We start from the raw sequence: 12079 nt of genomic DNA on the forward strand, positions 1-12079 counted from the left end.
CAGGCAGCTGGAGATAGAGGAGATAACATTTGTTTTTCCACTTCAAGCCAGATAGGTGAGTTGTTTTCTATATCAGAGAACCAGTGTAAGCCTTGATGAGTAATAAAGGCTTTATGATAAGTGTAGAAATCGGGGAATTGAACACCACCTGCCTCTTTTTTCAATTTAAGTCTTTTAAGTGCTATTCTAGGCTGCTTATTTTTCCAAAGAAAGGCTGATAAAAGGGAATCAATCTTTTTGTAAAAAGAAGGAGAAAAGAGACAAGGTATCATAAGTAGAATATAATTAATTTTGGACATAAACATCATTTTTATTGTTTCCAATCTGCCCCACCAGGAGAGGAAAAGAGGGTGCCACGATTGAATTAAGGTTCTAACCAGCTGAAATATTCTCTGTGTATTGACTTCAATAGTTTCTGGAAGGGTTGGCGTAAGTTCAATCCCTAGATATTTCAGCTTGTTAGAAGACCAAATCAAATTATGAGGTTGAACCATGGCTGAGGATGCAAAATGATTTAAAGGAAGAGACTCTGTTTTATCTTGATTAAGTTTGTAGCCTGAGAAGGAGGAGTAATCAGCTATAATACCTAGAAGTTCTGGAATCGAAGTTTCCGGCTCAGAGATATATAGAAGAACATCGTCTGCATATGCAGAGAGTTTAACTTCAGTAGAATTGCACCTTACCCCAGATATATTTGGGTTTTGCCTAATTTGAATAAGTAATGGTTCCAGAGCAAGATTAAACAAATATGGAGAAAGAGAGTGCCTCTATACAGGTGAAAAAAGGAGGAAAGAGAATTGTTCGCTATTATTCGAGCTGACGGAGAAGAATAGAGAATTTTGATCATTTGAATGAAAGGAGTTTGTGCCCCAAACCAATCTAGTATATGAAATAAATAATTCCATTCAATTCTATCAAAAGCCTTCTCGGCATCAAGGGATAAGGCTATAACAGGATTTAGTGATTTGCTAGCTAAGTGAGATAGGTGAAAGAAAAGTCTGGAGTTATCCGCAATAAGACGATTGGGCATAAATCCAATTTGGTTAGAGTGAATTACTTTGTGTATAACCTTTTTGATTCTATTTGCTAGTATTTTAGCATATATTTTATAGTCTACATTCAGTAGCGAAATAGGTCTATAATTCTGTACTTTTAAATGATCTTTGTTGGGTTTTGGAATGACCGTGATGATTGCCTCACTAAAGCGACTGCGTTGAACTGTGTCTGGAGAGAGATATCTAAACATTTCAAGAAGATGATGTAATTTTTTTTTTTTTTTTCCTTAATTTTTTATTTTTTTTTTTTATTAATTTCCCCCTGTTTTTCGTTATTTTTTTTTTTTTTATATTTATTTATTTATTTATTTTTTTTTCTTTTCCTTTCCCCTCTGTTTTTTTTTCTTTTTTCTTTTTTTTCTCTATTTTTTGTAATTATTTTCCCCCTTCCTTATACAGAGTAAATTTTCTAACAAATAGTAAAAGTTTATGCAAAAAAGAAGCGAAAATTACTTCAATAAAAAAATTATGGACATAAAATAAACTAGTAATCCTTATAAAAAATCCAATTAGAGATGAAAAGGTAATTAATTAGATTTTTTATATCATATGGAATATATATAAGTGTAATTTTATCAAAGAGAAAAAACAAAACATATTTGTATTATTTAACTTTTTAGCTTACATTTTTTTTTTTTAACATTTTTATTATTTATAAATTGTTTATTTATTTATTTATTTATTTTTTTATCTTTCTCTCTTTTTTTCTTCTTTTTTTCTCCTTCCCCTTTTTCCTCCTTTTCCCTTTCTCTTTCTCCCTTTCCCTCCCCTTCCTCTCCATCTCCATTTTTTCTCTTTCTTTCTCTTTCTTCTTTTCTTTTTCTCTCTCTTTTTTCCCCTCTTTTTCCATTTTGGTAGATTATTGTATGATTTCATTAAGTTTATATTTAATTATTACTTATTTCTTATTGTTTCCTTCTATATTCTCTTCCTATATTTCCACATTATCATATGTATATAAAATTCCATTAATTATAAGAAAATCTTTCCTTTCAACCAAAATAGATAAAACCATAATAAAGATAAGAAGTCTAAATAAAAAGAAGTCAGAATAAATCCATAAATATATGAAGAACGACTATTCCCTTATCCTATGTTCCGCACGCTCTCTCTCAAAGAGAGAAGCCATTAGCAGAAAACAAGAGAAGGGAAATTATTTCAATAAATGGAGCATGAGTTAAGTATAATATAAATAAGAAGACAAGGGAGACAGAAACAACTCTTGATAATTAAAGGCAAGGAGGGTGAAAAACAAGCACAGTCTTCTGCAGAGTTTTCAGTTCTCACAAGTTGCAAGCTATCCAGGAATGATTGGAAGCATTCTGGGGGGACAGATATCAAAATAGAGTTATTGATTGTCATATTCATCCGGAGGAGTAGTAATAGGCATGTAGGTGAGGTATAGTAAAAGGAGACATTAGATGGAATATATGATTTGTGAGTACAGGCAGTCCAGGATAGGATGCAAATGTTCTGGGGAAACTAATATTGGGTATAGTTGTTGATTGGCACAGTCATTTGAAGGAGTAAAAACTGGGTATATAGATGAAATGTAAATATAATCTGTATATGGATGGCATGCCTTGTGTCTGCAGGTTATCAGGGAAGAATTGGAGTTGCTCTGAAAAAAACAAAATGCTGAGTAGAGTTGTTAATTGTCACAGTCCTTCAGAGGGGTAAGAAATAGGCATATAAATAAAGTATAGTGAAGAATCATTAGGTGGACGACATGCCTTGTGACTGCAGGTTATCTAGGAAAGATTGGAGCTGCTCTGGGGAATCAAAATGCTGGGTAGAGTTGTTAATTGTCACAATCATCCGAGCAGGATATTGCAGTCCATATCTTGCACCCATTGATTTAAGGCGTGCTCTCATATCCAGAAATGACTTTCGTTTTCACGCCGTTGTTTTCGCTAAATCTGGAACGATTAGAATTTTTTTATCCTCAAACTTCAAATCCGAGGTGGATCTTGCCGCTGTTAATATTTGTAGAGCCTGAGGATAACGCAAAAGTTTTGCCACGATGGGTCTTGGTCGTGTGAATCCTTATTTTAGAGAAGATGGCGTCCTGTGGGCTCGTTCAAATTGTAGAGGTGAGTCGAGTGACAATTGTAAAATTTTCGGGAGTTGGTCAACCAGAAATTTAGTAAGATCTGATCCTTCCGCACATTCCTGTAGACCAATAATTCTTATGTTATTTCGCCGATTGCGATTGGAAAGATCCTCCAGCTCTTGGTCTAATTTTTTAAAGCGCTGCTGCACACGTTCCTCGAATTGTGCCGAGGAGAGCGCCGCCATGTCTGCTCTGGTCTCTAACGCCTCGACACGCGTTTTACAGGATTCGAAGGAGACTGAGAGAGAGTTTATTTCTCCGCGCATTTCGCAGGTTATATCATATTGCTTTGTAATGAGATCTTTTAAAGCGCGGATCTCATCTAAAACGATGTCAGAGGAGTCTGTGTGGTGTTTACTCACCGGCGGTTTCTCTGGCGACGGAGGATCGTGTTTGGTTCTTTTCGATCCCGATGTTTGTGGTAGCTGTAAATCTGTTTTACCAGATTTATTCACTGCCATCTCGGCTTTAAAATGATATAAGAATATATTAAATCTGTGGATATTAGCACTTGCTCCGCTTCGATGATTTAGTTTTTGAGGAGGAGAGAAGAGATTATGCTGCCACCTTGTTCTCCAGCTCAATAGCGCCCCCTTTAAATGTCAAATTGCTTTAGTCACATAGAGCTCAATGGAACTCATAATTAAGCAACTATCAATATCACTCATTTTACATCAACTGCTTTTACACCTAAGCAGCAGCAGGACCAGCCACCACTACCAAGAGCCCTTTGCCCCGATCCAGCCAGGCATGTGAGCTCCTCCCTCTGCAGTCCATTGGAGAGATCAATCTACCTGCTTTTAAATATCAGCAACAGTGGGAAATCAACTGCTTTTACACCTCAGCAGCAGCGGAACTATCCGCAACTACCAAGAGCCCACAGACCCGATCCAGCCAAGAGTGTGAGCTCCACCTCCCCCTGCAGTCCACTAGGAAGATCAACTGTTTTTTACACCTAAGCAGCAACAGGACCAGCCACCACTACCGAGAGCCCTTTGCCCTGATCCAGCCAGACAAGTAAGCTCTTCCCCCAGCATTCCGTTGGAAAAATCAATATGCTTGCTTTTAAATATCATCAGAAGTAAGAGATCAACTGCTTTTACACCTAAGCAGCACTAAGACCAGCCGCCACTATCGAGAGCTTTTGTCCCAATCCAGCCAGACGTGTATGCTCTTCACCATACAATTTGTTGGAGAGATCAATCTGCCTGCTTTTAAATATCAGCAGCATTGGGAAAACAACTGCTTTTACACCTAAGCAGCAGCGGGTCCATCCGCAACTACCAAGAGCCCATAGACCAGATCATGACAGGAGTGTGAGCTCCACACCTCCTGCAGTCCGCTAGGAAGATCAACTGCTTTAACACCTAAGTAGCAGCAATACCAGCTGCCTATAATAGGAGCCCTTGCCCCGATCCAGCCAGGCATGTGAGCTCCTCCCCCTATATCCCGTTTAAGAGATCAATCTACCTGCTTTAAATATCAGCAGCAGTAGAAAAACAACTGCTTTTACATACAAGCAGCAGCGAGACCTACCGCAACCACCAAGAACCCACAGACCCGATCCTGCCAGGAGTGTGAACTCCTCCCCCTGCAGTCCATTGGAGAGATCAATCTGCCTGCTTTTAAATATCAGCAGCAGTGGAGATCAACTGCTATTACACCTAAGCAGCAACGAGACTAGCCACAACCACCGAGAGCACACAGACCCGATACTACCAAGAGTGTGAACTCTTCCCCCCATGCAATCCGCTAAGAAGATCGACTGTCGGCTCCGGGCGGCTTTCCCGCAGAGGAGAGAATCCTGCATTCACCGTGGGCCTCATCTGGGGCAGCCTCCTTGGAGCGGCTGGGGCACGGGCAGTGTGTCTGGGAGGGAATGCATGGATGGGAGAACATCTCAGGGGAGGAGACATAGGCATCCTGGGACTGTCGGCCAAGTCTCTTCCCTGAAGAAGCCCTTTCTGGAAACGTCAATCGCTCCTCCTAAACTTACTTGCTCCACTTCATCACTTCATCATGCTTCTATTCTTTTCTCTCCTCTCTTCTACCTTCCAAAGTATTTAGATCAATGCTGTCTTGTTAAAATGTTTATTTTATTTTTATTTTTCCTCTAACTCTACTTTTCACTTCTCTATTACCCTCCAGGTACTTTAGTTAGATTGTGAGCCTTCGGGACAGTAAGGGAATTTTTCAAGTACCTTTCTTATTTCTAATCTTAATGTATATTTTCTGTAAACCGCTTAGAACCTAACGGATGTAGCGGTATATAAGAAATAAATTACATTACATTACATTACATTTCCTTTGAAATGGAAAGAAAGAAAATATTGTTTCATCTAGCATGACTGCAGCATACCCATCAGCATTGAAAAGGAAATCTACTATAACCAGTAGACTGAGAAAGCATGATATGAAAGTGATACAAGAACTATACTTATGCCCTATATTGGTCTAACATTTTTTTAAATTACAGTGACTTAATATAATGGCATGCTCTGAAAATATGTAGAGCGGGTCACCGGACTAGATGGACCTAAGGTCTGATCCGGTGAAGGCATTTCTTATGTTCTTATGATCTGTATTCAAAATAAGTTTATGCTAACTAGCAGAAAGTGAGGCCCTGATTCTATAAAGTCTGTCTAAAGTTAGGTGCTAATATAGGCACCAATTCTATAAAACTTAGAATCATGCATAACATCTCCTAAGCATACTTAGGTGGAACTCGGCATCCTAACATTTAAGCATCCCCAATTTATGCCTGGGTTTTCTATGCCTAAAATTAGGCACCGACATCAGAGCCTAATGACACCTGATTCATAAAGAAGTGTCTAACTCAAAAACATTCTCATGATCCGTCCTCTAACCACACCCACTTTTAGTTTAGGTACTTTGGGATAGGCGTCTACTTTTTATAGAATTGAGTTTTTCAAGTTAGGCACTTAACTTTCAATTAAGTCCAATTGAAGCTGAGATGTTGAGTGCCAATATAGACACAGATTAAGCCTATTGCTCAATTAAATTAAGCACAGATATTGGACTTTATAGAATCAGTGCCTGAATGTATAATGTCTTTATCTGTATACCTCCCATTATCCGCTAAAAAGTCCCAGGAGGCCTTGGAAGGAGAGAATATGCAATCATCACAAATTGATGTTAAAAATATATCCGCTATCCTAGAGGAATCTATTTCTGATTCAACACTGAGAACAACATTACTAATATCCTTTGTATTTCAACAGGATTTGGACTCATTTATGAAATTATACTTTAAGTTTTCTAAAAATGTGTTTTATGACAAGAGAATATGGGCATAGTGGTTCCGCCAGGACATCCCTTAACTCCCTGAGCACCCTGGGGTGTAGGTTGTCTGGCCTCAAAACTCAAGGTTAACAAAGCAATGGGGCCAGACAACCTACACCCCAGGGTGCTCAGGGAGTTAAGGGACGTCCTGGCGGAACCACTATCCGCGCTCTTCAATCTCTCCCTTAGTACAGGTAGAGTCCCGTTGGACTGGAAAACGGCTAACGTCATTCCACTCCACAAAAAAGGTTGCAGGACAGAGGCTGAGAACTACAGACCAGTGAGTCTCACATCAATAGTGAGCAAACTAATGGAAACTCTAATCAAACACCAATTAGATATGATCCTGGATAAGGAGAATCTGCGGGATCCCCGTCAGCATGGATTTACCAAGGGGAAATCCTGCCAATCCAACTTGATCAGCTTCTTTGACTGGGTGACGTGGAAGCTCGATGTTGGAGAGTCCTTGGACATTGTATACTTGGACTTCAGCAAAGCATTTGATAGTGTCCCTCACCGCAGGTTATTGTGCAAAATGAGTTCTATAGGATTAGGTGACACTTTGACTAAATGGGTTGGGGACTGGCTTGGTGGTAGGCTTCAGAGAGTGATGGTGAACGACACCCCCTCCGTAACGACGGCAGTGATCAGCAGAGTGCCGCAGGGCTCGGTCTTGGGCCCGATCCTTTTCAATATCTTTATAAGAGACTTGGCTGAGGGGCTTCGCGGTAAAATAACGTTATTCGCCGATGACGCCAAACTGTGTAAGATAACAAGCAAGAGCACAACGGACAATATGAAACACGACCTACTCCTATTAGAGCAATGGTCTAGGACCTGGCAACTGAGCTTCAATGCCAAGAAATGCAAAGTCATGCACCTTGGCAGTCAAAATCCATGCGAGACTTGCACCCTAAATGGCGAGATCCTAGCAAGGACTGTTGCAGAACGGGACTTGGGGGTAATCATCAGTGAAGACATGAAGACTGCCAATCAAGTGGAGCGGGCTTCATCTAAGGCTAGGCAGATCATAGGATGTATAAGTAGGAGTTTCGTCAGCCGCAAGCCTGAAGTCATTATGCCATTGTATAGATCCATGGTGAGGCCTCATCTGGAATACTGCGTACAATTCTGGAGGCCTCATTACCGTAAGGATGTACTGAGGCTTGAGTCAGTCCAGCGAATGGCCACCCGGATGGTCTCGGGACTCAAGGATCTCCCGTACGAGGAACGGCTGGATAAATTACGGCTATACTCACTCGAGGAACGCAGAGAGAGGGGAGACATGATCGAGACGTTCAAATACCTCACGGGCTGTATCGAGGTAGAAGAAGATATCTTCTTTTTCAAAGGGCCGACAGCGACAAGAGGACATCCATGGAAAATCAGGGGTGGGAAATTGCACGGCGACATCAGGAAATACTTTTTCACCGAAAGAGTGGTTGATCGCTTGAATAGACTTCCACTTCAGGTGATCGAGGCAAGCAGCGTGCCTGATTTTAAGAAGAAATGGGATCGTCACGTGGGATCTCTGCACAGAGATAAATAGGGGAGGGTCATTGGGGTGGGCAGACTAGATGGGCCGCGGCCCTTATCTGCCGTCTTTTTCTATGTTTCTATGTTTCTACTTAGATGTAACAAAGGTGACCCAAGAAAGAAGGAAACAATTTCTCTCTTTAAGACAAGAAGTAATATCCCTGGGAGCATCCTTCTTATTAGCATATCCTTTCAAGTGTATAGTGAAGTATGCCCAAATTAAGTATGTATTTTTTTCTTCCTGACCATTTAAAATCTTTTCTGGAGCTGAAAAAGATAGCCTGAAGTTGATGAAGTGAATTATAAGGAAGCAAACCTGTGTTAAGCCTTTTCTTAAATATTTTACCTCAATGATTAAGAAATCTCTTCTCCTATATTCTGGCCTTAACTCCCCCTTGTTAATTGTGGTCTAAGGAAGTATATATAATTATTCTACTTTTCATTTTTTTTGTTTAAAATGATAACTTGTAATTTAATTACTGCTGTATTTATTTACAAGAAGTTATATTTTCTTGTATTTGTTGTTGAAAATTATAAATAAAAGAAAAAAATAATAATGTGCCGCAAAGATACATTTACTTCGTTTAGTGTGCCAAAGCTAAAAAATGTTTGAGACACTGTCCTAGCCAAAAGATCAGCTTAGAGATCTGCCCAGTAAGGGGTAGCCAGTAGTCCAAAAGAAAAATTAACAGTTTCATCAAGCATTTAGCTACTTCTTGTTCATCCCTGGCCAAAAGACCAAAGCTCAAAACAGTTCAAAAAAATCTTCATTCTCTCTATGAGAGGGACTGCACTTTTTGCCCAGCCCCAACAGTCTGGAAAGCTGGTTTCTGTATACTGCTTCTGAGAGAGAAATAATGGGGGAAGGAAAGACTGTTTCTTAGGGAAGGAGTTGGGCCTTAAAGGGGCAGACACCTGCTTCCTGCTGGGCTTAACTGTGTCCCTTTTGCAATTTAAAAGACAGCTAAAAGCACATTTTTAATGCAAGCATTCTTATCATGAGAGTATTGCTGCCATTTATGAGATATGGAAAATGAACAGAATGTTTATATATGTTAAATTCTGTTTATAAATTATGCATGGTTTTCTTGTAACCAGCTTGGTTATAAGCAAGAAAGAAATGTAATAAATAAATAATGTTTTATGCAAATGTATACAAATATGCTACAGAATTGCTGCTGAATTTCAAACTTTTGCTACAGACTTCAGCTGCCTTGGGGATGTGGGGGCTCAGATTTCAGCCAGGTACAGGTAAAATTACTTTCTTCCTATGTGGAGCTGCACCTGCCTTAAATCTTCTAATATCCCTCCCTACATAATAACTGAAGGATTCAACAGTCATGGGGACAAACCTATTACACTTTTAACCTTATATTGCTGAAATAGCTCAGCATGGGAAGAATCAAGCAATGCACTGTTTCTTGATAAGGAACTTAGCATTTTAAATCACCATGGGATGAATGGACAGAACCTTCTATATAAAAATCTTTTCCTTTTAACCTGTGTGCCCTACCTTAGGTCAGGAAAGGCCCTCTTCTTATTAATCATAAACAGCAAATTTCACTTAAGAAGAAAAGACTTAAACATCAACTTCTTAACAGGCTGAAACAGAAAAAAAAACCATGTGTGCTTCACCTTGCAATGACTCTAGGAACTGAGTTGACTATCTGATGAAAAATGAAGTGTCAGCCCATTCTGTGGACTACAGTCAGACCTTAGGAAAGTTGCAGAGACAAAGGCAGTCATCCCAAGATTGCTAGTCTTCTTGTTCTAACCTTAACAATGTTTCATTGTTGTATTTCAGGAATATCAACCATGTAACACCAACCCCTGTCCTGAATTGAAAAAGACAACTCCCTGGACCCCTTGGACGCCAGTCAACATTTCAGACAATGGTGGCCACTATGAACAGCGTTTCAGGTACACGTGCAAGGCTCGTCTACCTGATCCTAATCTGCTGGAAGTTGGAAAACAGAGAATAGAAATGCGTTACTGTTCCACTGATGGAAGCAGTGGATGTTCAGCTGAGGGTGAGTAGCAGATGCAGAACATGTAACAACACCCCTACCCCCTTTTCCTGGTAAAGGGCTGAATTCTTCACATGTTCATTACAGTAGTATTAATGAAACCCAGTGACAACAGTAATCATAGTGATTAACACTGATAAAGGAAGTGATTTTAGAATTACCATATATACTCATCTATAGCTCAAGAAATTTTACTTCAATTAGAGAATGACTTCAGTTTACTTCAATTAGAGACAAGTTGCACCTGTCCCCCAGGTTAATTGTGGGAAACAATCCCTGTGTCATTCTTTAAGGAGATGGGGAAGAATCAGAGTATGAATGGGCAAAGCCACTATCAACCCTCTAGCTTTGCATTGAAGAATACTAGTATAGAAGGGCTGAGCTTGAGATAGACACTAAAGAATGACACAAGATAGTTTCCCGCAGTTATCCGTGTCATTCTCTTTTCAAAATCTCAACAATAAACCAGGGTTGTCTTATCTATGGATCATTCTCATCAGTGCTATAGCATTCTTGCAATTGCTAGCTTCATGGAAGTATAGTAAACAGACTCTGGCTGAGCTGAGCCCCACCCACTGATGACAACTTTCCTTCCCCAACATCCCCCCTGATTAAAGAGCACCAGAGACCGCCAGTCCAAAATGGTGGGCCTTCTCCTCCCCTGTGCATTATGTGATGCACGGGGAGAGCCCCTAGGCTCCTCCCTCTGGGATACAGAGGGAGAGGCCTAAAGCCCGATTGGCTCAGACGCCTAAGGCCCCTCCCCATTGGGGAGGGCCTTCTTCAGCAGGGTGGGCTTTCTTTTTTTAATGAGACAGATATTGTTTGTGTGTAACACACAGCATCTGTGCCCATTAAAATAAACAGGGCTGAACTATCAGTAAGACAGGTAAGTGACTGGTCTTGATCAGTCGCTTTTATGGATCGTTAAAACTCATCGCTTTTTTTAGTCCATCACCAAATGATGTTAGTGCATCAATCGCTTGTTTAGTTGTAAGGTGTTTTAAATATTAAATCTGCATGGACGGATTGGAAAATGGGCGATTGGAGGGGAAAAACACACGGTGAGCTGTTTGAGCATCGGTCTGCAAATGTGAATAGTTGCTAAAGCAGTCAAAACTGTTTAAACGATTGATCACAGATTTTAGTCAAAAACCGGTTTAGCGATGATCGCTAGACAATTGCTGACTTTAGTGCATCTAGCCCTAAATCAGAGCTAGATGCACTAAAGTAATCGTTCCAGCGATCATCGCTAAACCGGTTTTGACTAGTTTAGCGACGATCAATTTGCTGACCCGATGCACAAAACGGCTCACTGCGTGGTTTTGTGCACGATTGCTTATTCTCCAATCGGCCATGCAAATCAGGTCATTAATACTGAAATGCCATGTAAACTAGCAGAGCAGAAAACAAAAATAAAACTGCAGTGTAATGTACAAGGTGCAGGATTTTAATAAAAAGTCATAAAAAACATATATAATTTACATAAAAAATCTGGTTCTAGTATTCACGTGGACCGGACCCGACACGGTCCATGTTTCGAAGAAACACTTCTTCCTCAGGGTCCCAGATGATGGTACGTAGAATATAAAATAAACCAGATAGAATAAAAACAAAACAAAATCCCGAGGGTTTTTGCGACTGTTCCGTTCGATTTTGTTTTGTTTTAATTCTATCTGTTTTTTTTATATTCTACGTACCATCATCTGGGACCCCTAAGGAAGAAGTGTTCTTCGAAACACGGACCATGTCGGATCCAGTCCATCGTGAATACTAGAAACAGATTTTTTATGTATACTATATATGTTTTTATGACTTTTTATTAAAATCCTGCACCTTGTACATTACACTGCAGTTTTATTTTTGTTTTCTGCTTTGCTTTTTTTCCCGCAGTTTTTTGTTGTTTTTTTTTTGTTTGTCATGTAAACTAGCAGAGGAATTGATGCTCTAAAATGGCTTCCCGATGTGCAAAAAAAGTGATCGCTTTTAGCGATTCAAAAAAAGCAATTGCTCCAGACCAGCCGCTTACCTGTCCTACCAATGCA

General features: G+C 39.8%; 1 protein-coding gene across 1 annotated transcript in view; it reads left to right on the forward strand.

The window, feature by feature from the left end:
- SEMA5A (semaphorin 5A) overlaps positions 1 to 12079 on the forward strand; it is a 1054315-nt gene that overhangs the window by 947643 nt on the left and 94593 nt on the right. The window contains 1 exon segment of the mRNA XM_033929716.1: positions 9812 to 10037. Coding sequence (XP_033785607.1) covers positions 9812 to 10037 — 226 coding nt within the window.

This window comes from Geotrypetes seraphini, chromosome 2, assembly GCF_902459505.1.
Source record: "Geotrypetes seraphini chromosome 2, aGeoSer1.1, whole genome shotgun sequence".
In the NCBI taxonomy this organism is placed as follows: Eukaryota; Metazoa; Chordata; class Amphibia; order Gymnophiona; family Dermophiidae; genus Geotrypetes; species Geotrypetes seraphini.